We start from the raw sequence: 25,388 nt of genomic DNA on the forward strand, positions 1-25,388 counted from the left end.
TGCAAAAGTGTTTTATCTCTCTTTACTTTTACTTCTGTTTTCTGTCGACGTGAGCGACGTGAAATGAGGCATTGCTGAGGTTGGTTTAGACATTGCAGTGTATTTTGGTTTGCTTTAACAAATATCCAGGGTGGCTCGCCTCAGCACCCGGGAGACCTTTCGCTTGACACTTCGGGACTCAAGGGCCCTATGAGGGGTCTTTTCACGGGCAGATTCAGCCAACTCAAAAGTGTTGAGACTTTATCAGATGTCAGCAATTTGGCGATGGATCATGGTGGATTAAAATGACTGAAATGCCTCTGTCGATTGACTGACAAGTAAGAACCACGTGTTTTCGATAGGTGCAGTTTTTCGGTATTCTTCCTTGCCTACTCCCCACTCGTGCATGGTCTTTTGTATGGTAAACACAAGGGATTCTAACATCTTCAATCAATCATAATAATTGGCTCCATCGGCACTAGTCCTTACGGATGGATTCGACAAATAGATACAACACCGTTTAAACCGAAATTTTGGAAGCAAGGAACGTCGCTGCCTCCAAGCGCATTCGCACCGTAAATCAAATGCGCTGGGGTAATAGTCAGCACACCCCTGCAGACCAAATCACCAGTAGCGCAGATAACCTTAGTCTGATCCTTGGGATAATTGGGGATGCGACCGCTATCCTGCAGGTTGCGGGTGAAACCAAACCAAACAACACTCTTAACCTTCGACTGGATATTGCTAGGGAGGTTCTGGATGGTAATCTACCACTGCGATTGTATCATTTTTGAGGTGTGTTGAAGGAATCGAATTTCGAAAAGTGGCGAGCGGCATTTGGAACTAGGCCTCGCCAAAACCGGCACCGCCCAAACCCGCCCACGAAAACCCAACCCGTAGGTTGGGTTGGGTCTTAGTCAGCAGACCCGTGGGCGGGTGGTTGTTGAAATATCCCGGTTGCTGAGATAATGATGAGGCTAGGATCACGTGCATACATATATACCTGTTCACCAGCCTACTTGTATCTTAGATAACATACAACACAACACACAATCAACTCCCCTCAATAACATGAACACTGAAGCATCGCTTATAATCAACAGGGTTGCCCGTGGGCGGATAAAGAAGTTGAAAACCCAACCCAAACCCGCGCTTGGCGAGGTCTATTTGAAACTGAATCGGCAGCTATTCATCACGTGGATTTGAACTCGTGTTGGAAATCAATAAAGTGGGGTTATACGGGTCCACCAATAGAATGGATTAAAGGCCCGAATTGCTGGGAATGCTCCCGATCTGAAGATATGCATGGGCTGTGGTACGTGACTAATTTTCGAAATTTGAAGTCTTTGAAAATTCTTGTCGATATGAATGCGGTTGCTCATGATGAGAATTTGGTCCTTGCCTGAGATAAACACGCCAGCCCCGAAAGGATATAAAGTGTCATTGATTCTTTTCCGTGCGCGGACTTCTCGCTTCTCCCTCCAAGATTGTACTGCCCTAGGCAGGGTCAGTTTTGTGAACGACCTTTTGTCTGATTTATCCAGATAAAACTCTCGCTCCTTACTGAGATACAATCGGAGTGCCGTACTTATTGCTCTTTGAACTGCAATGACTCCTTCTTATGCTACTGGAGTCTAAACGCACACGGGGGTCGTTCAGAACATCAGCCAAGTTTACCCGCGGCTGACTTTATTCTGATCCGCTATCTAGGCCAGGCGGGGTAGCGGTCAACAGTAGACTTCTCTTGGGTATTTACGGATCAATTCTTTGTTGGGGGGAGGTGCGGGAGGGAGGTTACGTCCTCCGAGCAAATATTTCACATACGCTAAATAATCACCAGCGGACAGAAAATAGGAGATCACTGCAATAACCTAGTATTCAGGCAGAGGCGGCTTTTTAGCTGTCGAGGCGTTGTGTTAGCTGGTGCTTAGCAGACCGTGGCAAAGTTGAACGGCAGCTGAAAGCCCCTTTTGGTCACCGAATTATCTGGTGATAAAATTGAGGATAGAAAGGTGACGTACAATTAGTGTTAAGTACCGGCAAAGTTCACGAACAGATAATAGCAAAACTAGCGTAGTTGGTGAAAAGTGAAGTTGCTTTACCTATTCACCCGAATATGTTCACTTTGGCTGAGAATCTGGCGCATAGAAAGCTAAATATTGAGACATGGATTTCATATTCTGACGGACACTTGAACGAACACTATCTTGAACGAACACTACCATGATTTGCTTGTAGTATTTGGTGGGGCCACTAATTAATCAAAATCTTGTCTGCGATAAATGAATAGTATATATTTTAATGATTCAGTCGTTCTGCCTACAGGCTGGTGAAAATCGTTATAACCACAGTAAAATAAACATATTTTGACCCATGGTTCCATTGAGGATGAGACCAACACGACCCGCAGCACCTGCGTGTATTTTTGCCGTGGGGGATTCTTTAACAGGATCAGTGGTATAAATAATATGGTCAAACAGAAATAAAGTTTCAGCTACTTATGGAATGGCCATTTTGAACAGGCTCGAGTTTGAGCTAAGCAGGTTTGAATTAAACAGCTTAAAGCTCGAGCAACTCAATGCATGTGTAGCCTCAAAGTTACGTGGTCTTATATTTTGCCTATACTGGTTTGGATATCGCGTAGGCGAGATTAACTATCTTGTCGTCCCGCGATGATTATTTGCCTCTTTCAGGTATCCTATGCCACTTAAAAGCGGTGTTAATTGGGCGGACACGGGGTCTTTGAACACTATTGACAGTTTTAAAATATGAATAGTTCTTGCCAGTTCCACGGACTGTGTAAAATGTCGTGTAAAACTTGAGGACAGATCTTGTCTTCCTCGGCTCAGATTAAACCGAGTAATAGTCTCAGCACCGCGCAGAGGTGTCTGTCATTTGCTGGAGGGCAGGCAAGGGACATCTCATCGCAACCCGACCTAGTACTTGATCCAGGATTTGTGCATGACCAGCAGTCTACGTGTAGAACTAAATCCGACCTGGAACGTAGCCCAGGATTTGTGTTCGTAACTACAGTGGGTTTACGTGTGCCGTAGCCTCGACCTCAATGGGAGGGCACACAGCGGAAGGCCACTAGTAGCCATACTCAAACCAGGGCTAAAAGGAGAATAGGAAACAACGGCGGAGGCCTTGCCTTTATGCTGGGCCCTATGGGGCCCTGTAAATACATCGGCAGATCCTAGAACTACGCATGGACGCACAGTTAACTGAGAGTGCCGTTTTATCCAGAAATTTGTATTATCCTGACAAATGGGCGAACCAAATATGGGCTACATGGCTTGAGCCACAATTAATGATTCGTCGATGATGTGCCGCTGGGCTAAGCTAGGAGTGATTTGGGCTGTGTGTTCCACGCTTGCTGGGGCCGGTCTCTTTTTGACCGCGGGGCCCGCTCTCGCAGGCACAACACTGTGACCCAAATAGTGCATTATGGAGGAATAAACAGCAGAAACGTAGCTATACAGAATGTGTGTCGTCTTGGGTAAGAATCGTGAACGAGTCTCCTGTTAGTCGTGTGAGAAATAACCATAGCAACGGGTCTGTCTGGCCGAATCTCTTTCTCTCTCACACACACACGCACACACGAGTTTATCTCAAACATGCCGGTGGTTGACATGCGAAAAGCCTGGCGAGATTGCCTCGTGTGGTACCCGTAAGCCACTTACACAGGGCAGGGCTGTCCTTTCCCTTGCACGGGCAGAATCTACCAATGGACGGCGGCGCATTCCTTTTCACTTTGGCCCCATGGTTACATTGCTTGGGGAGATGTTGGAAAATTGTCTGTAGCGGACCACAGCCGAAACTTTCAAGGGCGGCGTGGGTGCTGTTTATTTATCAGGTGTATATAAAATACAAGGTAACAGGCCGAGCCGCCAAGAAATAAACAAGCCTTTTGCCCTTTTCTGGATCGACCGTGCTGGGGCCCACACTCCGTCCCAGGGTCGGTCACCAATGATAAACCGCAGTAGTAGGCCGCCATTCACATGAGCATATTGAAAAATCCCAAGATAAACAGGTGAGGGAAGATAACTTCATTTTGAACGCCCGGAGCCAAACAGATTCCGTTTCAAATGTTGGTGGTCACGAAATCGGTTGACTCAACGGGACCTCATAAAGCTGCCTTTGACTTCGAGTTTCCCCGAGACGTCTCCCGTAGTCTCAACACCAGCAGACAAGGTCAATTTTGGTTTAGATTTTGGGTGTGATATTCCTGATTGGTGATTTCATAGTAATCTCATAGGAGGCCGTACAAAGGCCATCTCATTTCACTCGACAGGGATGCTGTTTATTTGGAAGGAGAACAGGCTGAGTCTTAGGAAACAAACCCCGGTTTGCCCCTCTTCGGATCGACATGCCCAGAGTGGGGCTTCAGAGACAAATTGTGGAAGTGGGTCGCCGTTCGCCGAGAGCATATTAGAACATCCCAAGATAAACAGGCGAAAGAGGCTGCTTCATCTTGGGCGCCGGGAGCCAAGCAGAATTACTTTCACATGTCGGTGGCGTAGCGAAGCCTGTCGGGTCGTGGGCCCTCATAAGACCGTGTTTGACTTCGAGTTTTTGAGGTCTAAGCCTCCTGCCAAATTGAGTGCAATATTACTAGTGATAACGTCATAGCAGGCTGTACAGAAGCCGCGCTGTTTTAATACTGCTGCTCTTGTCTTTCAAATCATCCCCTTTGATACTGTGCCAGTGACAGAGAGGCAGCTCTCACTGTTCATACGGTACACGATACGATCGCAATTTGCAAGGCAAACGATGAAGGGCACGAGAAAACCCAAGCGGCCCCAGGGCTACGCAGATGCAGCACTGAGCCAGTCACGGGCGGCGGTATTCTTGCGGGGCCTGCGAAGGAGAGAAGACGGCTTCTACGACAGCTCAAGCAGATTTACGTGCAAGTCGCGATCACGGAAGCAGAGTGCAGAGAGGGCTACGCTACCAGGCCATCAAAGTTATGGCCCTCAGTGTTTTACTTGAGTCTCTGAGCAAGAAATATACTGCTGTGTCCAATGGCATGTTTGGAGATCATCGTTCTGCGCGGGGTTGAAATCATGCCGAATCTACGCTAAGGATTTCATGATCCTTTTTAGATGCTCTCATGCTCTCAGATTATGCATGAGAATGTTAACACCAGATTGGAAATTTCAGAGTCTAACCCCTTCTCATACAAATTATTAAGAGCTACTATTATGCTGCTCAATGAGGGCAATTCTTGCCGTTGTGAGACGAGCCAAGCTCGAGGACAGTCCAGCCACCGCAGATAAACGGAAGACAGTAAATTTCAGCTAATACGAAAGGTGACGGAGAATTTTAAGTGATGTGTGATTGCCAATATAGTCGTCAGTGGGCCATCACTCTCAGTTGGGACGTGCAGAACGGGTTTGAGACCATCGCTCACTCAAATTTCAAACGTTTTGTAGTTCGTCGGGCGCGGTCTCAAAGGCTAGCAGATAAATTACCCGCTTTCGCACCTCGAACAATCCTCTGGCAAGGACCTTTTTTTTTTGCAAAGAATCAGTCAATCTTTCGTTTTCCATCGGATTCCCTTTCACCATGCCAAAGGCAGCGACAACGTCGAGAAACCCGTTGGTGCCGCCCGAACGCGCGGTTCCCCGGTCGGCAGGGGCGGGAAGATCACTTGCGCAGCCCATAGAGACTTTGCCTGGGAGCGTGGCAGGTGGTCTTGAACCGACGTCGCAACGGCCAACGAATGTTCGACAAGTATCGGTCCGTCCTTTATTTCTATAGCTACGGGCGTGCAGTCTCACTCTCATATAATTTGATAGGGGACGAATTTCCCACGCATCCAGAACCTTGAATCAAGACGACAGAGAAGCAAACTGTCAATGCTGAAATTGACATCTCCGCCGGCCGGTAGAATGATTACAATCTGGAAGCTTGCCCCAGCGCTGGCGACAGGCAATGTCCTGATCATCAAGAGTTCAGAGGTGTCTCCACTTTACGCTCAGCGATTGGCGCAGCTCATCAAGGAAGCAGGCATTCCAGCTGGAGTAGTAAACATCGTGACCGGCGAAGGAGCCGGCGCTGGCCAGGCTATTTCCGAACATATGGAGGTCCGCAAAGTTGCATTCACCGGCAGTGCAATCGCAGGTCGCAAAATCCTGGAAGCTGCGTCACGCACCAACTTAAAGAAAGTGAGCCTCGAGCTGGGCGGCAAAGGCCCGTCGATTGTCTTCGACGATTGCGATCTTGAAAATGCCCTGTTCTGGACGCGCATTGGAATTACCGCGAATAATGGGAAGGTTTGTGCGGCGGGTTCGCGTATCTACGTCCAGGATACTATCTACGATCGCTTCGTCGAAGCGTATCAAGGGGAGAAAAGAGGAAAAGCCTTTGTCCGGAAGAAAATGCTTGATAAGGGGAGCCGGTCATATTGATGCCGAGCAGGATGCTTTTGGAGAAAGACCTATCTGGCGTAGCATCTCCAATCTCATACGATGCGCATCGTCGACCTGCCCATTGGGCCCATATTGTCGGGTGGACCCAATCGGAAAAAAGCATTACCAACTGAAGATTCATCATTTGAAGCGGCTCGTTACCCACGAAAAAGGTGGGTTGTTAGACAGGCCAAATGATGTGCCAGAAACAGTATGCGAAGAATTATATATGGAAGAGTAGACAGTTAATATTCTTTGTTGTGTAATTGCGGAGCCGTTCACTACGGGTTATATCCTATTTTCTTCATATTCCGGCCGTAGTAGCGAAACGAAGAGATACCCAGCTTCTTCTGGGGCGTGAACGTCTTTCAAGAGAGCAGTCTTGAACAAAAACCATACAATCAAGTACAAGTATGCAGATAAGCTGCGTCAGTAAACACTAAAACTTTGACCGACTCAAAGCACCTTTCCGCTCAACCTTGGTCATGGCTATCGGCTAGGATGGAACAATTTCTTCGTGCTTCACGCTCGTCCCTTTGGGGCCATGACTGTCGACTGATTTTTCCATATCTTGCGACAACACCAAATGGCCTTGTACATTGTACAACCCAGCATCCATGGGGGCATCGATGCGGGCGTCAAAGTCAGCTCGCTGTTCCCTTATGAAACAAGATGCTGTGGCTGATAAGTATGTATTTTGATATGGGACATTGGAAGACTCACATATCACTAAGACGACACAAAACGATGCTGAAATAACCCAGGCGTTTCTAAAGGCGGACAAGTACGCCTCTTTCATCGCTACCACTGCCGCCTGAGCAATCTCGGGGGTGACCCCTGGCACCGCGGCGACAGCGTCCTTGCTTTGCGTGGCCAGAGCGTTGATCAGTTCAGGCAAAGATGAGGATGGCAGTCCCAGTGAGAGCGCCGCAGCACCGACTTTCGCAGGTAGCTCCTTATCCAAGGTGTCGTTCAGAACGGCATTGTTGATGGCTAGGCCAATTGCGCCTCCCAAACCCCTGACTGAAGTCATCAACGCCGATGCTAAAGTGATTAACTCTGGGGAAGTTGTTAACTGAGCAGAGACCATTGAGAGTGGCACAATAGAACCCATAGCAATGCCAGACAGAAGTGGGAATATGTAGAAGGCATAGCGGGGAGTGTCTATCTTGACCGTTGCCAGAAGAATAAAGAACAACAGAAGGGAAACACAACCCAGAATGAGGGGCGGCCGAATCGTCTTGCACTTCGACGACCACAGCCCGAACACTGAGGAGAAAACCAGACCTGAAAAAAACATGATGGTCAAGCTGGCACCAGCCGAGAGAATGTTCGCGTCATATATAACTGTAATTTCAAAGGCGAAGTAGGAGTTGACCGCGAAGAAGGCAAGGCCTTCGACGAAAATGACAAGAAGGGAGACGGCGAAGTTCCTATTAACCCACAGGTCATGATTAAGTATGCCATCCCTCTTGAAGCGCCATTCGTGAACAGCGAAGAGGATCATGGCGACGACGCCGATAATGAATGGACCAAGGATGTTCGCACTGCTCCAGGAATATGGGTTGTTGGACCACGACAGCGCCATGGAAAATAGGACGAGCCCCGGGGCAAAAAGGAAGTATCCAATCCAGTCAAGACGGTTGAGCTTTTCATACGTGCTGAGGGATGCTTGAAGTTCTCGGGGGGAGGATTGTAGCCGATAAGACACCCTAGAGCCCCGATTACGTAGAGACCAGCTTCAATATACCAGTATATACGGTAGTGGGTAAGGTTGCCGTGTTGGAGCATTCCTCCACCCATTAGCAACCCAGTAATTGCTCCCAGGCTGGATGCTACCATGGCAGACGCTTGACCCATGGGTCGGTATTGTCGGGGCAGAACTTCCGACAAAACAGCCAGGATAACTGACTGACATCCGAAGTTGAGGCCGAGAATGGCAAAGCCGGCGATGATGGTGCTAGAATTTTGGGCCCGGGACACAATTATGGATCCGACCATACCGGTAAGAGACAAGGCAATGAGGATTGGTTTCCGGCCCCAGTAGTCAGCGGCCTGGCTGACGGGCGGGTTCAGGGCAACTGTCATAATGACGATGCAAGAGGAGTACCAGACGGTCTTGTTTGTACCACCGACAATTTGTGCCATTGACTGTGCCAAGAAGCCTGACCCGATGAGAGAGATGAATTGTGCCATGTAGGTGATGTTGATGGCCTGCATGGAGGTATGTCAGTCTGAAGCCGATCGCTGCGGGTAGAGGATAGAGGGTAGACACACCACAAGACAGATGATTGTCTTTGAGTTAACATGGGTCGTCGGTTCTTCTGGCGCCGAGGGCGCAATGGCAGACTGTGAAGCCATGGAGGGCGGATTCAGACCCCGAGTTGACAAATGCTACGGAACAAAGTTGTTTTGCAACTTGGGCGCCAGCAGTGCGAAATCTGGGGCGCCTTTACTTATTATATATATATTTATATATTTATTTCCACAATGGCAACGCCACAGATACAGGAGGATGTGACTTCCACTAGGAAAACGTCAAGTTGGAAAACCACGTTGAACGGTACCCCGGCTTCCCCGTATTTCAACCCAATTACTGGCACTGGCATTTTTCAAGATTGGGAGCATTAAAAACCTTCCTTTCTTCGGCATTTCTCCCCGCTAAGGTTTCCCCCGGCTCGGCGTTTCTCCCCGCGCATTCCCTGTTACGGTGGATCCGCCCCGCAATCCAGAATCGATCCCGGCCGGAAACAAAACGCGGCTTCTCAAGCCGCTAAGACTGCGTAGTGGAACGAGAGCACCGGGAGGGTGAAAGACCTGCCGATTCGAAACACTTTGGTGCTTATGTGGAGCTTGCACAAAATTTAGGGTTGAAATTATAATAAATTTCGGCAATTGAATGACCACTAAGCCGGACTCTGACGGCATGTGTTTATGTGTCTTTATTTCCTCGGGTCATTCAGGGCCTTGGCGCGCGCGGTCTCCGTTAGTCTACCCTGGACGAAGGTAATTGTAAACATGTATCCCAGAATATAACGAGAACAAGCCAGGGTTATTGTTACTTCTTGACGTTTTGGATAGCATAAATGTCTGACGGGGCCTACTTAATAGCCGGGCACTGACCTAGCACTTGAAAATGCAGATAATAGATCAGACTTCGACTTGCTTGCCACCTCCTGATGCTGGATCATGGCCCATAAGAGGGAAGTAAAATAAGAGGGAAGTAAATGTGTTTGCGGTTGTTCCAGTGCATCCAAAACTTTCCTCAGACGTTGGTCAGCTAATATGCTAGACGAAGTCGAAAGCCTCACTTACATCCCGCCCATGCATTCCTCCGCAATTTCCAAGCCTGTAAGCGGTCGGCCGAGGTAGCCATCTTTTTCTCCGTACAGGATGGAGCAGAAGGACGCCGTAACGACAGTGTTCTGACGGACTCACAGTAAAACATAATGATCTTTAACCTATAACAGCTTAGTGCATTGGAGTGCTGCTGTTGCGAGAGCATCCAATCACGTGCCGTCAGGATTGGTCTGAGGTAAAAAGATGCCTTTCTTCGTCCACCATGCTACAAGCTCTGACGTTCCTTGTCTCCTCCCGCTTGAGAGATAGAGAAACCCGAGCAAGCTGCCTGCCTAAAAACTAGGTCTTAGCCACCAAGAGGGGTAAAGATACGTAGGAGAGAGCTCACCCCTGTTGTAGAGGTAGAAGAATAACCTTGCAAAAGAAGGTGGTTGATTGCATCAAGCGACAACCGGCGAGTCATGCAAAGAATAATAACATCAGCTAAGCAAGCAACCGAGTTTTGCGTCTATTATGGAGATGAAAGGGTTGGGTCTTGTACGGTAAGAATACACAGGCATCAGTGTAATTTAGTTGACTACTATCATTCTAGTGTTTGATTATCCTAGATAGACTGTTTGAATACATGCGAACTCAATTTACCCAAATTTTTGGACCTTTAGTCACATCCATTCCAACAACAGTTGTGGAGACATGGAGCGGTAACTTATAACTGGGCCAAGGATAAAACAGATGGGTAAAGGACACAAAACATCTGGCCTTGACCATAAAAGAGGGTCCGTTCTGAGTAAGTGTTAGCAGAGGTGATGAACGAAAATCAAAACGACTTACACGCCATAGAATCTAAGCACTCATAACACACAACTTGCGGAGCTACATGAACACCAAGTCCAGTGCATTCCGATTCAGCCGGATGCAACATCATGGTCAAATTCTTTCGCTAAATTGGATTGGTAGATCTGAAGATAACAGAGCATACTAGCTCAGCGTCGTATTCTTACTTATTCGAGGTTGGACTCCTATGTAGCGAATCCTGGTCCACTGTTGACGACCGATTGCGTCGAAGCGCTGATTATGAAGAACAGATAAGCTGCTATAGACGGTCTGAACATCCTGCGACTGATAACACGTGCTGGGAGAACCCGTACGATGGGGTTTACCTTAGGTCCATGACCGCCGATGCTCGGGGCATCTGGTATTGCCAAGCAATGCATCCATTTTAACCGAAAAATACATTGGAAATACAATTACTACGCCTTACCTGTTACAGTTAGTAGAACGGAGAAGGGGGTTCTTCTAATATAGTCCTTCATTTGCCCTGGCCCCTCACCTCAAATAATACGCAAGCTACCTTTACTATGTGTAAGTCTCGCTGTACTTCTTTGAGTACCACTTCTCAAGTAAACTAAGGGCCAAATTCAAAGTCTCACAAACCCGAACATACCACAATATCCATTTAAATAATATCATGAAAACTGTCTGACAGTACAACACGAGGTATGCTCTATTAAAGCTCACTCATACCAGAGTCCTACGTATCATCGCTATAGCCTCTTAGATCATGTCTTTATTAGTTACCGCAACGCCATTACAACAAGATAGATAGTAAAAACTTATCAAACTGGTTAGTCAGTTCTCGATACACATCGCACTTAGCATCTTCCCTCCTATTTTCTCCCCACCAAAGCCTTGTAACCTTCCGACTGCGTTTTTGCCTCGACCCAGTTACCATGAACCTGGTTCTTAGTCCGAAACGGAAGCTGTATGATAGCGACCGGCTTACTGAAGTCCTTGGTATCAATCACCATTAAGTCGCTTCTGTTTTCGTCCATCCTCTGCACCATTCCCATTATCCATCCATCGCCCTCTGGAGCACTCTCCGACCGCGGAATAAAGATTGGCTCTTCAGTAGTGCTATTATACCCAGGGTCGAAGAATGTTCGCCTACCACTCTGCTTTTCGAGCATGACATATCCGTTAAGACAAATAGGCACGATTGGCGGTAAGGTACTTGGCTTGTTGGGAAGCAGCACAGGGGAGAAAATAAGGTCATAAGGGCGAGTTAGAAATCTTTCGTCCACTCGCGCTAGTTCGGCTGGAAGATCCAGGATGATTTCAGGATCTGCCACGAGGGTTCCACTTGGTTGACTAAGATCGATCTTCCAACGGACATAATCTGCCTTCATATTCTTCGAGCCATGGTGGTCGCCTGGGGGGTCGAACACGCGAAAAATGTTGTAAAAGACACGGGAGCCCTCGAAATACAGCTTTCCATCGGCGTCTTCCCAAGCCGATGCTGTGTGCATCGCGACGGCATTTTCCCAGTGATACAACCGGGATTCGCCCATCTTCCAGCCGGATGGCAGCCTATCTGGTCTTCTTGGCACAACAATGAATGTAGCAGGACGATCATAACTATACTGCCAGTGCTGACCACCCGCCTTGATACGTTCTAGCTCAGCCTCGAAAGGCCAAAGAACCAGGACGATAAAGTTCTGGGTGATAGCACAGTCATGGATAGGAGCACACCAGGGTGCTTTGATCCACTGCTCATGGTGCTTATTGCCCATTTTATCCAGGGAGTAAATAACGACATCGTTAGTTGCGAGACCTTTGGCTTCATAGCCGAAGCAGACGAGCTCCTCGGTAAAGGGGTCAAACTTTGGGTGAGCAGAGAAGGTCTGGCCAGGACACTGGAATGGGTCGTACTCGATGGTGTCGAGGGTATCCGGATCCACCGCGTACGGCTGGGCTCCTTCCTTCAAAGCTAGAAGCTTCCCAGCCCAGAAAACGAGATTGGTGTTTGCCGTTGAGTCTATAGCTGCGCGGACGCACGGATGATGAGAGAATGGACTCCGGTATAGGCCAAAGAGCCTCTTATTCGCTTTTCGCTCAAGCTTTAGGCGTTCAGTCTCGACATATTTAATCTTCATGTCAACGGAGCCATCGTGGACGCGGAAGGCACAAATATTGCCATCACCCTCTACAGGTGGATTTCCCGGAGGAGGAGGAAAGACAGGATCGACCATGATGCGATAAAAGGTACCGTCAATCTCTTTGGGTATTTCGCCAAAGACAGCGAGGTTGGCCACCTCGCCTTCGAAGCGACCAGGGATGCCGTTCTCTATCGGGTTCAAACACTGCGACCATGCCGATGGTAGGCCAAAGAAGTCGTTATGGCTGCTGCTGGTGGGCACTGTAGACGCCATGTTGAAGGATTGGCTCAAACTAAGAAGTTCCGTTCCTTTTTGTCGTTGTGCAACGTGTTCCAGAAATAGCACGCAAACGTCGAAGTACAGATGGCGAAGGGCACAGATTAATGTGTAAAAATCAGCAGGATAGTCAGCTGTAGATTGCCCAGCATGTAGCTACGATGAAGGAGGCCGAAAAGGCCCTTTTTATATAGGTGCCTGTTGCTGCATCAGCATTAAATTGGTCAATGTTCTTCGCCGTTGGCAAGTGCCGTACTTTTACGGATTGCGGAGACAGAACAGCCGCATTTCCGAACGGCTTGTATGAGGGAAGCTACTATGCGTATTCCTCGGAAATCAGGGAACTCCCCTATTGGTTGCCTAACTCCCTAACTACCACCACGCATTCCCTGGTGCAGTGGATCCACCCCGCATTCCGGAATCGATCCCGGCCGGAAACGAAACGCGGCTTCTCAAGCCGCTAAGACTTCTTAGTGGAACGGGATACCGGGAGGGTAAAAGATCTTCCGATTCAAAACACTTCGGTCCTTATATGAGGCTTGCACAAAATCTATACTTGCAATTTTCTCTAGTACTTCTTCGTCTAAAATAATAGACTCCAGCAATTAAATGACCACTATGCTGGACTCTGACGGCATGTGTTTACGTATGTATATTTCCTCGGACCTTTGCATATGCAATCTCCTAGTCAGTATCCCCTGGACAAAGGTAATACAAAACATGTAGCCGTGTCACGAGACGACCCCCCACCCTTCGGGTAGGGGGTGTCCAACAGCCAGAATGCAATTAACAGCCATATTGCAAATTTCCTACCTTTTCAACTTTTACGCGTATTCCTACCCACCAAAAATGCCTAAAAAAACTCGGGATGAAGAGGATCTGCTAGCTAAGGCATTACATGCTTATACTACGCGAGAATATTCATCCCTACGTAAGGCTGCGGACCATTATCGCGTGTCTTATTCGAAGCTTCGCGGTCGCAAAAACGGACAGACATCTGTCTCCGATCGCCCTACCACGAATAATACATTGAATTCGAATCAGGAAAACGCATTGATTAGCTGGATCGAAGTGCCAAATTCTTGCTATACACCTCCAACTGCAAAAGGCATTGAAATTGCCGCAAATCGCCTATTGAAAATAGCGGGTTCGGAGAGAGTTGTTAGTTCAATGTATAGCTATCGGCTTATACGGCGTCTACCTCCACACATCAAGCTTATTACCCAGAAATCAAAGGAATCTTTACGAATTCAAGCCGAGGATCCTGGAGTTATTAGCCATTGGTATGATAGGCTTGAGTGTCTCTACCGTGAGCATGGCTTTGAACCTCATGAGATCTATAATTGGGATGAAACCGGCTTCCAAAATGGCGGACTCAACCAACACGTCGTCTCTACGCGTCAAACTGTTAGTATTGCTACTGGAGATTGAGGTGAAACTATTACTGGCATTGGATGTATTGCTGCTGATGGCTGGGTGATGTTTCCGTGGTTTCTAGTCAAAGGTAGCGTCCACACGGAAGACTGGTATTGTAATATGTCAACCTCTTCTTCGGCGTACAAATTTATCCATTTAACGTCTAGTGGCTGGACGGATAGTGAGTCTGCTTACCGATGGCTATGCTCATTTCATGAAGCCACAAAAACCCGTGTCCGACGCGGGCGACCGAGGCTTTTGCTAATGGATAATCATGCGTCGCATACAATTATCGAATTTCTCGATTTTTGTAAGGAAAACCTGATTATTCCTTGGTATTTTGTACCTCCCACGACTCATATATGTCATCACCTTTATGCTGAGGCTTTTTTAAGCCTAAAACATAAGTTTCAAATAGCGAATACTGAGGTTGTGGCTTGGGGTGGAAGCAACGAAAAACGCGACCTTTTCCGCAATATTGACGCCGTCCGACGCCACGCCTTAAGGTCCAAAACTATCCAAACCTCCTTCAAATCTACCGGTATCTGGCCACTAGATCCGACACAAGTTTTGGGTAATTTAGGGCAGTATTCGGACGAAGAGACCTTACGTATATACGACGAGCCGTCACCCACCCGCGAATTACCAAGTTCAGCGACTAATTACCCGCCCAATTCTTATGCGCGTATTGAAAATTGGAGAAGACAGTTTTCCCGCTGCTTGATAACCCGAATCCTGATTTACATAAAATTCGGAAGCATATACGGCGCGCAATTGATGCCGGAGAATCGTCTCTATACAATGCGGAACTTGCTGAGATGAGCCTTGGGCGCGCCCTTAGCCATAAAACGTCAGGGAAAAAACCTACAAAAAGCAAGCGACGGGTAAAAGGTGCTACAAAGAGTCCCTTTCATTTATTTCAGGCAATAGGCTCTTACAGCGAAGGTGTGAGAAAGAAGCTGACTCGAAGCTTCGTGCTTGGCGGAAAGACGCAGAGAAAATGGCGGCCGATTTGGCGGCTAAGGAATTGAAGGAAACACTTGAAAATGAGGATCATGATACATTATTGGCTAATGAGGATATTGATGGGCTTTACTTTATGGATCCTGGACCCTATATGTCTAAAAAATGAGCTAGAAGTTGAAGATATTGGAAATTTGCATTATGGCTGCTAAACGCATTATGGCTGTGGGACACCCCTCGCTGGTAAGGGGGCGGTCCTGTGACACGGCTATCCCAGAAGATATAATTGGTCCCCAGGTGACAGTATTCCCGTATTCCCCGTATTCCCCGTATAACAGTGGCTTCAGACGGATGTATTCACAGGAGGTGATGTTCCGCCGATAATGCTTCCGGCAATAGCATTCGGAAGACAGAGTGCATAACGCTGACAGTCCGTACTAAGGATCACTTTGGCAACCGTTGCGGCAGACCCGGAGATAAATTGTCTTTCCAATCGTTAGCAAAGCAAGCCTCCGTCCCTGATGTTTCACTCCATAATGATATAGTGCGGTAGGGTGGAGGTAGGCCTTATCTGTCGCGCTGTTTAAATGTCCGAGACCCGATGGAGGAAGAAGGGGGCAAGAGTTATCGGGTGGGCGGAACTCAACCACGACACATTTATTTTGCTTTAAAGATTCTTCTTGGACATTTCTTGGATTCCGCTGGCAGAAATACTTCAGAACAACTGCCACTGTTCAGGTCGCCCGTACCCCGTCGAGGTGTCTGCGTATGTCTGATAACGAGTGCCAAACCTGTGAAGTTATTCGCCAAATGGCTAGTTGACTTGCTAGTTAAATAAGTGAGTCATTGAATGCCACAACCATCCAAGATTAATCATCTGTATGTGTACACCACATTTTGAAAGTGAGGAAGAAAGCCTGGCTTCGCAAACAGCTCTTCATCATAGGCGAGATAGATGCATTGAAGAAGGAGAGTGGATCTTAGACGCAGGAGGATCATGATCTAATCATCCGTAGCGAGGAACTTCATGTAGTGACCTACTACGAGCAGCCTACCACGCAGGGCACAGCCACTCAGGCACCTTCTAGTGACTCTGGATAAACGAAAGAGTGTTGCATGTGAAGTGGAAGATAATTGTTCTGAGACTACTCCGTCCGATGACGAAGTAGATCATTCTCTACTAGGCACGCAGCAGCGAGAATGTGGAAAGGTTCGAAAGCGCTCCCGGCTTATAGAGGGGTAAGGGAGTCATGTCACTATTCTCATTCCAGTGGAAGTTGGGTTGGGTTAAAATGCGTGGGAAAGCATCATTAGACAGGAAATTGCGAGGGCGAAGTGAAAAAATCTGACAGAACACTCATAACGCAAGGGCTTCGTATTCCGGGGCATAACCCGGATCGACAGAAATCCTACCTGACTTGAGCGCTAGGTCACATCATCGGCAACTGTTCCTCTCTCAAACAGAAAGATGGGCTATCATAAGTCCGGCATACCTGTATTGCAACGAAATCCATGAGGCTCGGAGCAGTAGTTACGGGGAACATTTTCGAGGCACAGCCAATCCGGTTGCTGCATCAATGAACTATTCACCGAACTCCTTGCCCATCGTCAATAAGCCATATTTAAGTACGTTACAATGCTTGGTATCGGATTATTTATATGTATTTGTCCCTTGTTTGCGGGCAAATGTAACGATGGTTTTCCCCGGAAGCTCCACCCATCGCGCTGATCCAGATGCCAGCTCCAATGGCCTACCAGCACCACTGGTCTATCAACACTTTCTATTGATCGGGATCGTACATTCGGCCTTCACAATCCTGATATTCAAGTCATGATATATTACGCTCTAATGGTTGTTGGGGCCTTCCGTATAAAAAGCGACATCTCTTCGTTTTGATGCTCAAGTAACCCTCCTTGATCATTTCCAAGAAGCTCTCTGAATATCGTAGTGGAATCAACGTGTCAAATTCATTGCTTGAGCTGCACAATAAGCATCACCGGTCGAGCAAACGACAGCTTTTAAGTCAACCCGTTATTGGGGTTAATGAACCACTCTTTGTACATGGATCTGACTGGCTATGGGCTGTGACACCATCTATATTGTCCGAGCCTAATTGAGCCTAGCAGCAGGCGGACTCGACGGTCTACTTTCTTGGCTGGTGTCTCCGGCCTAGCAATTATGGATGCTATGCATGGAATTGCAAATAAATATCCACAGTAATCTCTAGCTTGTACTCACATAGTGTGAGGCACTCTCTGTGCTTTACACTGTTGGGCTGCCCCTTCTTCTCACCCCTTGCTCTTCTTTCTTCTTCTTCCCTTATTCATCTTGGTACATCTGTTGCACAAGGTGGTCATTTCTTTCTTCTAGGCCATTTGGTTTGTTGTTTTTGTTTGATTTCCATTTATCTGGGCTATACCATCGCCACTGGCCATCTGATTTTGGAACGCAACTAACCAAGCAGCAAAGCAGCGTTAGGCTCTGTTTCTGTTGATATCAATGTAGTCCTTGACCACCTGACTACTGAAGAACTACCTGTGGGGACGTGGTTGAACGTGGTGGGCTATGTGAGAGAGTCACTACTACCATCGTCTCTTTTTCTTCAACGTCAGAGTCGAAGCAGTCCGGTGATACCACTACCGGGCCTGTCAAGCCTGTTGTGCTGTTCCCAGCTGATGCCATTGCACCTGGAGAGTATCAGAGGATCTTTCGTAATTTGCAGCATATGGGGCGTATGATACAAGTTACCAATTGAGATACCAAGCGGTGAAGCCAATATAAAACCAAAAGCCATAATATCATTCACCTGGACACGGCTTCACAGGCCACTGGTATTTTAAACATCTCTAATATAAAAGGCACTTTACAACACCCCAAATGCAAGGCTCGGGGTATCAGATGCTAATCAAAGACCAAGACCAAAAGACCAAAGTCCCGGGCTAAAGAATTCCAACCTGCTTCTCCTCATCGTTCTGCGAAATCAACTGAGCTAACCTCTTAGCGCTCTTCCCTCCAACTTCTTTTTTATCCTCCTGCATGCGCATAATAAGCGCACTGCGCTGCCGAATCTTGTGTCCATACTTATAAAACACGAACGGAATCGGCACAATAACAATCTCCAACAAACCCAGCAACGTCCCCGACCAATTCGGCCCAAGACTAGCATACATGTACGAGCCCGCCAGCGGCAGAACACCCCCAAGGATACTCCGAATTACAGAACTTCCAGCCAACGCAGAGGCAGCATACATGCCATAACTACCTGTGAGGTAATTAGACGCATAGACGAAAACACCGGTGTTTCCCGCGCCGAAAGGGATACCCGCGAGAAGGGGAGCGATCCAGTGAATCGAAGCTGGGGAACAGGTCCAGGCAAACCAGAGCTCGCCGATTGGGATAAGGACTGCACAAATGCAGATGAAGGAGACCATTGCTTCGGCTGGTGGTTTGCCTGTTTCTGGGTCGACGGCGTGGTTGCTGATTAGGCGGCGGATTAGCGGTTCGCAGGCGATTGTGAGGACCAACCCAATTCCTATTCCGAGGAAAGCGAGGCCTGATAGTCCAAGGTCCCAGCCACGGATTTCTTGGAAGACAATTGGGTAGGCTACGAAGCAGAGGTAGAGGATTCCGTAGATGATTGCCATGTAGATGTTCCAGAAGATACTAGTTTTGGTTAGGTATTTGGTCTGTTGGGTGTGTGTCTTATGAGATGGAGGGTAGTTAGGAATTTAGGGCTCACCAAACTGGCTCGGTGATGGCCATCATGAATGGGCGGCTGAGGTTCAGCTTGAGGATCTCGTACAAGCCTGCCTTTTGGTCGTAGCGGCACCACCAGCGAGATTCACCGCTTTCTTTGCGGAGTCGAGCTGCTTTCTTTCGGAGTAGGGTTGGTGCATATGTTTCTTTAAGGAGGATAGCGAAGACCAATGCGATGGCGGACAAGATGAGCGCGATCCAGTTCATCCAGCGCCAGCTTAGATATTGGGTCACGAATCCCCCAATTACAGGACCAAGGACTGTCTTGGGTTACGAATTGCTCGACATGGTACACGGGGAGCAGGGATTACGGACCTGGTCCGTTCAGTGGGCCAATACTCCAGATAGAGATTGCCAGCGCGCGGTGCTCGTCATCTACCAGGTCGGCGACCATACCAGGAGCAGTGGAGATCATGACACTGCCGAAGAAAGCGCCGATAAAGCGAACGACGATCAATGTCGTAACGGATTTGGCAAGCGCGCAGGGGATGATCAGGACCGAGAAGATCAACAGGCAGATCACGCAGACGGGTTTACGTCCGTACACTTCACTGAGCGGCGCCATGAACATAGAGCCGATGGCGAGACCCATGAGATAAAATGTCAATCCGAGAGTAACGATGGTTTCGGACTCGCCGAATTCATCGGCAATCGGTGTGGTGCCCGAAGTATAAGAGGTTGAATATAACACACTGCCGGGCCAGTTAGTTCGATATTCCCATCAGACCAGTGGTCAGACAGGATACTCACACTACGAGGGTGTTCCATGCCAGGAAAAAGACTCCCATGGCTTTATACCCCAGTGTCCAGTTCTTGGGGTTCTCTGAGTCATCTTCACCCTCCCAATCCACCTCGTAGTTAGGGTCGGCAGTGGCATTGGTCACAATAGTAGTCACTCGTTCCGACAAGGACATATGCGAATTCCTTGAAGCGCGGGCTGTCAATGTCTTTCCCCCGGCACCGTAACTATCGTGCGTTTCTACCGAGGAGATAGACTCGCCGATGAAAGCGGTATCGGTGTTCTGGGGCCATTCCTCGGCTCTTGAATTGGGATGTTCAGACATCCCGAGAAGCTTTGACTGGCAATAGAAGGTTAGACAAAGCTTCCTTTATGGAGGTCTCAATGGAAAGATAAAACAAAAAGCTAAAAGTCGAGAGCGGAAGTGAAAGGGGAAGAGTCCAATTTACATATGTAGCAGGAAGGAGTAAACCTGGAAATCTTTCTAGCAGTGGGGCCAATACAGTGCTAAGCATCTTTAATGAATTAGATGCCGAGTGAATGAGGACCCCGGAATGAAAACCGAGAGCTAAGAACTGTTATATTGGTGTAGGTTTGGGTGTATGAAGACGTATCAGATGGCGCAATCTTCCTACGCAGACTTCCCATCCTATAGAGATAAATACACTGTCATATGGAGACTTCCTCATGGGACGAAGACTCCCTTGAGTGTAGAGATTTGTTTCGACACTCTGGGTCTATCAGGCCGGATGTTCATGCTAGATGGCAAAAGGACGGAAGAGAATACATCCCGACCGCTAGTTAAGCTACGTGAGAGTGGAACCAAGCCAAAATCGCAATCTGAAACTGGAATTGCGTTCTAATTGGAAGCGGGGCGAAACTTAAGCGGAACGTTCGCCATGCGTGTTAACGTTGGTTCCAATCTATGCACTATCTGAAGTTTTTAAAATCGGAAGATCCTTTACCCTCCCGGCGCTCCCGCTCCACTAAGAAGTCTGAGCGGCTTAAGAAGCCGCGTTTTAGTTTCCGGCCTGGATCGATTCCGGATTGCGGTGCGGATCCACTGCACCAGGGAATGCGGGGTGGTAGTTAGGGAGTTGTTTGGTCTCCCTTGCGAAACTAATAGGCGAGCACCTGATTCCTTAGTAACACGCATAGTAACATCCGTTACAGAAGCTGTTAGAAAATATGGCTATTTCTGCCTTCGTGATCCGTAAAAGTACAGCACTTGCCAACGGCAAAGAACATTGACCAATTCAATGCTAAGCAGCATCAGGCATTAACATATTACGTGCAGGGCAACCCACAGCTGACTATCCTTCTGATATTGTACATGTATCTGAGCCTTTGGCATCTGTACTTGCTGGTTTCCGTGCTATCTTGTGGAATACGCTACCTTACTTATATTACCGCGAAGAACAGATGTCCAAGCTTCTGTGCGGCGAGGAGGCCAAGGGGAGGAGGGGGTGGCGCCGAAGGGACTGACGGTAAAGGTGGCGGATGTGCGAGTAGGGGACACCCAGGGGATGCTGGAGGTATGGTGGACTCAGTCTCGGGGCAGATGGCGGTGGTGATCTCGGTTCTCTGCACGCCAGTGGAGACAGGCGAGGGTAGCGTTGGTGGCCGGGGCAGAGACGGTCTCAATGATGTTAGCGACGGACTGGGGAATAGGGGTTGCAGTAGATATTACTTATTCCTGAGGAAATGCTGGGCCTGGTGCACCCCGTATATTAGTCCAAGTTGTATTCGGATGTTTCGCCTTATCTTTCTTTATTTTTACTAGACTTATCTTCCTTTATTTATAGATATAATCTTTACTGTCTTTTGGGGAGACGGACACCAGGCACTAACGAAGAGGTGCCGAGGAAACGAATCACAACAGAGCGAATGCGATACGGACTCACTCCGAGAGTAAAGATGCGGCATATAACACAGAACGGACCATTGAGTTCGTTGAAATTTCCAGTACTTCCGTGTATGCCGCCTGCTTCCCTAGTTACAGGGGCCCGGACGAGACGAGGCTCCGCTATTGGTGTATGCGGCTCAGCTCAACGCCCCAATTGGGAGAAGTCCTCCTAGCCCCATTCTTTCCAAGGGACAAAAGTCCGGACATCTCATGGTCAGGATCTATTCGTGCCAAGTCACAGACTTGCTTTGCAGGAACTCTTCATAGCCTGCGGCTCCTCCGAAGCGACCAACCCCGCTGCTCTTCCATCCACCGTGGGGCAGGACTGGCTCGTCGTGCACTGTCATTGAGTTGATGTGGACAGCACTAATAAAACTGGGAGTTAGCACTTGTTCAAGTGGCTCTGAAATACGGTATGATGTGATCAATTCACTCACCCCGAGTCAATCTCCTTCGCCACCCGCAATCCGCGGAACAGGTTCTGGGTGTACACCGCAGCGGTGAGGCCGTATTCCGTGTCATTAGCCAGTGCGATCGCGTCCTCTTCTGTGTCCACCACCATGAGCGACACTGTCGGTCCGAACGACTCGGTAGCGTATATATCCATTTCCTTGGTCACGTTGTTGACAATGATCGCGCGCATAGCCGCGTTGACTGACTCGTTGGCGTTGGCGTTACCGAATAGCAGGGTCGCACCGCGGGACACGGCATCGCCCACGAGTTTCTTGTTCTTGACCGCAGCGGCGGAGTTGACCAGCACCAGGGCAGGCGCGTCCTTACCGAACAGCTTCTCAGCTGTCCCGGCAAGCTTCTGGCGGAACTCTTCGGCGATCGAGCGCTGCACGACAATGCGCTCCGTCGACATGCAGATTTGTCCGGACTATATAGGTTAATTGCTTTGTTCCTGGTCACTGATGTCATGGGTGGTACTTACGTGCATGAAGGAGCCAATGACGCAGTTCATGGCGGCCTTGTCCAGGTCCGCGTCGTCCAAAACAACAGCGGACGCCTTACCACCCAGCTCAAGCAGCACAGGCTTAATGTACTTGCCAGCAGTGGAAGCAATGATCGAGCCGACATTGGTGCTACCAGTGAAGTTAACCTTGCGGACTGCAGGGTGTCCGATCAAGGCGTTGGTGACAGCTGCGGCGTCGGAGGCCTGATGGAAGATAACATTCAGACATCCAGCGGGAAGACCAGCTTGCCGGAAGACGTCGCCAATAGCCCAGAAGCACTTGGGCGAGAGCTCGGATCCCTTGAGTACGACGGTGTTACCAGCGCCGAGAGGCTGCGCAACGGCACGGACACCAAGGATGAAAGGCGCATTCCTATGCAACCAGATAAGCTTTTGAGTCAACTTACATTCCGCACGTTATCGGAGTACTACATCACCGTGAACACTCACCAAGGTGCAATTGACAGGATCACACCGTATGGCTCCTTGAACACAATAGCACCCTCGCCATCGCGGTTGACGTTAGGCACAATACCCTGGATGGAGGAGATTCGGCCAGCAAAGTCCCGGATAAATTCCACACCTAGACCGAAGGTGAACTCGGTGAAGGGGCGACTGGCACCAGTCTCTTCGCGCTGGTACTGGATGAATTCCTCTTTGCGCGACTCCATGATTTCAGCGGCCTTGAGCAGGATCTCGCGGCGCTCATTGTACTTGGTCTTCTTCCATGCGTGGAAGGCAGCCTGGGCGTTGTCAACTGCGCCTTTGGCCTCCTCGACGGAGACACCAGCACAGTAGCCGCTCAGCTCGCCGGTCGCAGGGGCGTGGACTTCGAACTTGATATCTGTCTCAACGAACTCATTGTTAATGATGAGCGGGGTCACCGGCTTTTCGTTCGCCATGCTTTAAGGGAGAGAGATAAGATATTTAGGGGGGAATATGGAGATTCGGACGCAAACGAAGAGAACCTAATGCTGGTGGAGGGGTTTAAAAGAGATGAGCTGTCCAATCTTAAGTGGAAAATGGTGGGGATTGCCAATGAGCGACATAGAGTTCATATTCCGAGACTGTTTCCAAACTGGGGCCCCGGGTGACCTCCGGATCCCAGTTTTGCAGTAGACCTTGAGTTACCTCCGGTTCGTGGCGTTCCAGAGATATATCTCCGGCACGCGTATAAACAGACAATGCCGTTATTGTCGGGACTTCCGTGAAGGAAACACCCGATTGGAAGGAGGCGGGAACTTCCAGAACCCTTCCGCGTCAAATATAGGGGTAACAAAATCTGTTGTGATATAGGGCTGGAGCATAGGAGCTAAGCCGCATCACCGGAAATGATTCCTCTGGACTACAATCTATTCCGCTCTCTCCACATCCCACGCTTTGGTGTGTCAGGAGCGGCTCGCCCGGGGAATACATCGGCAGTGGCATTAACCGTGTTCCCGGATATCCCGAAGCAGGTATATATTCTTCTTTTCATACCGGAGGCGTTAAAGCATCATCTGCAACTTCCACGCGAGATCCTAAATTACACCATGCTTAATCTACACACTCTGCCCCAAGGCACCTGGCCTGCGCAGGCTATTCGCAACAATGGTCCTGACAATCTCGTTTTAGAGCGAGCGAAGCTGCGCGAGCTTGCGGAGGGCTGGCCCTGCTACCGGTAAGCTGAGATTCAAGGAATCAAGATCCAAAATATCTTCAGCGTCCATTTCTTAATCCGCCATAGTGATGCTTGCGAGTGGGAGAACTTCGAGTCAATCTTTCACGAGGATGCGCATGTATACACCACCTGGTCCGGTCGAGTCTCCTATAAAGAATTCATTGCCGCTTCCAAGACCGGCATGGACGAGGGGGCCTTTATCATGCACCGCTGCCTCGGAGTTACCACGGACATTACTCCCGATGCCACTCGAGCCGTCACCAAAATGAAGGCGACGATCACTCAGCGCTTCACAATCGACGGATGCGAAGTTGACGCCGAGGCCGACTGCCGATTCTGTTTCTTCTTCGAGAAAGCGAACGGCCGCTGGGGCGCCCGATTAGTTCGTCACTGGTACGAGAAAGACAAGCTGTTACCTGTCAACCCCAACAAGATTCCTCGGATCGATGAGGAGAAGCTCAACTCGTATCCTGAGGGATACAAGTGTCTTGCCTACTGTCAGGAGCTCATCATGGGTGTTGCTGTGCTAAAAGATATGCCTGGGCACAGAAGGCACTTTGACACTGTTTGTGGAGAAAAGCATGATCTACTTTATCAGTTTTCTAAGGACTGGTTGGATGGGAAGGTTATTGATATATAAGTGAATTAGAAATCAAAGATCCTGTTTCAGTGATGCACCACAATTGGATAGGGTAGACTATTAGCTTCACAGGGCACAGGTAGCAAAGGGCACGTCTTAATGAAAACATCGCTATGGCTCGCTGAGTTCCGCATACAATAAATTGGAGTAACTGCCCGAGCATGATTTGGATTCTCCAATTGATCATGACCAAAACATTGGGTTCCAAAACATACGTCGGAAACTCCTTTAACCGTAAGTCCTTTTGCTCCGAGCCAGAGCTGTGCTTTCGAAGCCGATACTGACCTTCGTACCAGCGGGCGACTTCCTTGTGACTAACATTTATGGCATTTATGGCGAGAATCTGGCCCGTCTTCAGGATATCATGGCCCGATATGAACCAGAAATGTTTTCGATAAGATGCATTCTATTTCAATGCTTACCGGAGAAGACTTGAAGTGAAAAACAC

The 25,388-nt window shown here is 48.7% G+C and overlaps 6 protein-coding genes across 6 annotated transcripts; 2 read left to right on the top strand and 4 right to left on the bottom strand.

Annotated features, from left to right (window-relative positions):
* Window positions 1-5,547: 5,547 nt before the first annotated feature.
* On the top strand, window positions 5,548-6,778 carry N7446_005045 (uncharacterized protein; the record flags this gene model as incomplete). Its single annotated transcript, XM_058513793.1, has 3 exons — window positions 5,548-5,721; window positions 5,781-6,257; window positions 6,737-6,778. The coding sequence occupies 3 exons, from the start codon at window positions 5,548-5,550 to the stop codon at window positions 6,776-6,778; spliced, it is 693 nt and encodes a 230-aa protein (XP_058375122.1).
* Window positions 6,779-6,888: 110 nt separating this feature from the next.
* Window positions 6,889-8,753, bottom strand: N7446_005046 (siderophore iron transporter; the record flags this gene model as incomplete). Its single annotated transcript, XM_058513794.1, has 3 exons — window positions 6,889-8,104; window positions 8,143-8,606; window positions 8,670-8,753. The coding sequence occupies 3 exons, from the start codon at window positions 8,751-8,753 to the stop codon at window positions 6,889-6,891; spliced, it is 1,764 nt and encodes a 587-aa protein (XP_058375123.1).
* Window positions 8,754-11,359: 2,606 nt separating this feature from the next.
* Window positions 11,360-12,901, bottom strand: N7446_005047 (carotenoid oxygenase family protein; the record flags this gene model as incomplete). The annotated part of the gene is made up of 1 exon (XM_058513795.1): window positions 11,360-12,901. One exon carries the CDS (start codon window positions 12,899-12,901, stop codon window positions 11,360-11,362), a length of 1,542 nt encoding a protein of 513 aa, XP_058375124.1.
* Window positions 12,902-18,223: 5,322 nt separating this feature from the next.
* On the bottom strand, window positions 18,224-20,104 carry N7446_005048 (MFS transporter; the record flags this gene model as incomplete). Its single annotated transcript, XM_058513796.1, has 4 exons — window positions 18,224-18,947; window positions 19,024-19,300; window positions 19,356-19,732; window positions 19,791-20,104. 4 exons carry the CDS (start codon window positions 20,102-20,104, stop codon window positions 18,224-18,226), a joined length of 1,692 nt encoding a protein of 563 aa, XP_058375125.1.
* A 1,802-nt stretch (window positions 20,105-21,906) lies between these two features.
* Window positions 21,907-23,542, bottom strand: N7446_005049 (aldehyde dehydrogenase; the record flags this gene model as incomplete). The annotated part of the gene is made up of 4 exons (XM_058513797.1): window positions 21,907-22,051; window positions 22,123-22,565; window positions 22,620-23,013; window positions 23,091-23,542. 4 exons carry the CDS (start codon window positions 23,540-23,542, stop codon window positions 21,907-21,909), a joined length of 1,434 nt encoding a protein of 477 aa, XP_058375126.1.
* A 630-nt stretch (window positions 23,543-24,172) lies between these two features.
* N7446_005050 (uncharacterized protein) lies at window positions 24,173-24,940 on the top strand (the record flags this gene model as incomplete). Its single annotated transcript, XM_058513798.1, has 2 exons — window positions 24,173-24,300; window positions 24,367-24,940. 2 exons carry the CDS (start codon window positions 24,173-24,175, stop codon window positions 24,938-24,940), a joined length of 702 nt encoding a protein of 233 aa, XP_058375127.1.
* Window positions 24,941-25,388: the final 448 nt, after the last annotated feature.

This window comes from Penicillium canescens (genome assembly GCF_028828765.1).
Source record: "Penicillium canescens strain IBT 15451 chromosome Unknown utg000003l_segment0_segment0, whole genome shotgun sequence".
Classification (NCBI taxonomy): Eukaryota; Fungi; Ascomycota; class Eurotiomycetes; order Eurotiales; family Aspergillaceae; genus Penicillium; species Penicillium canescens.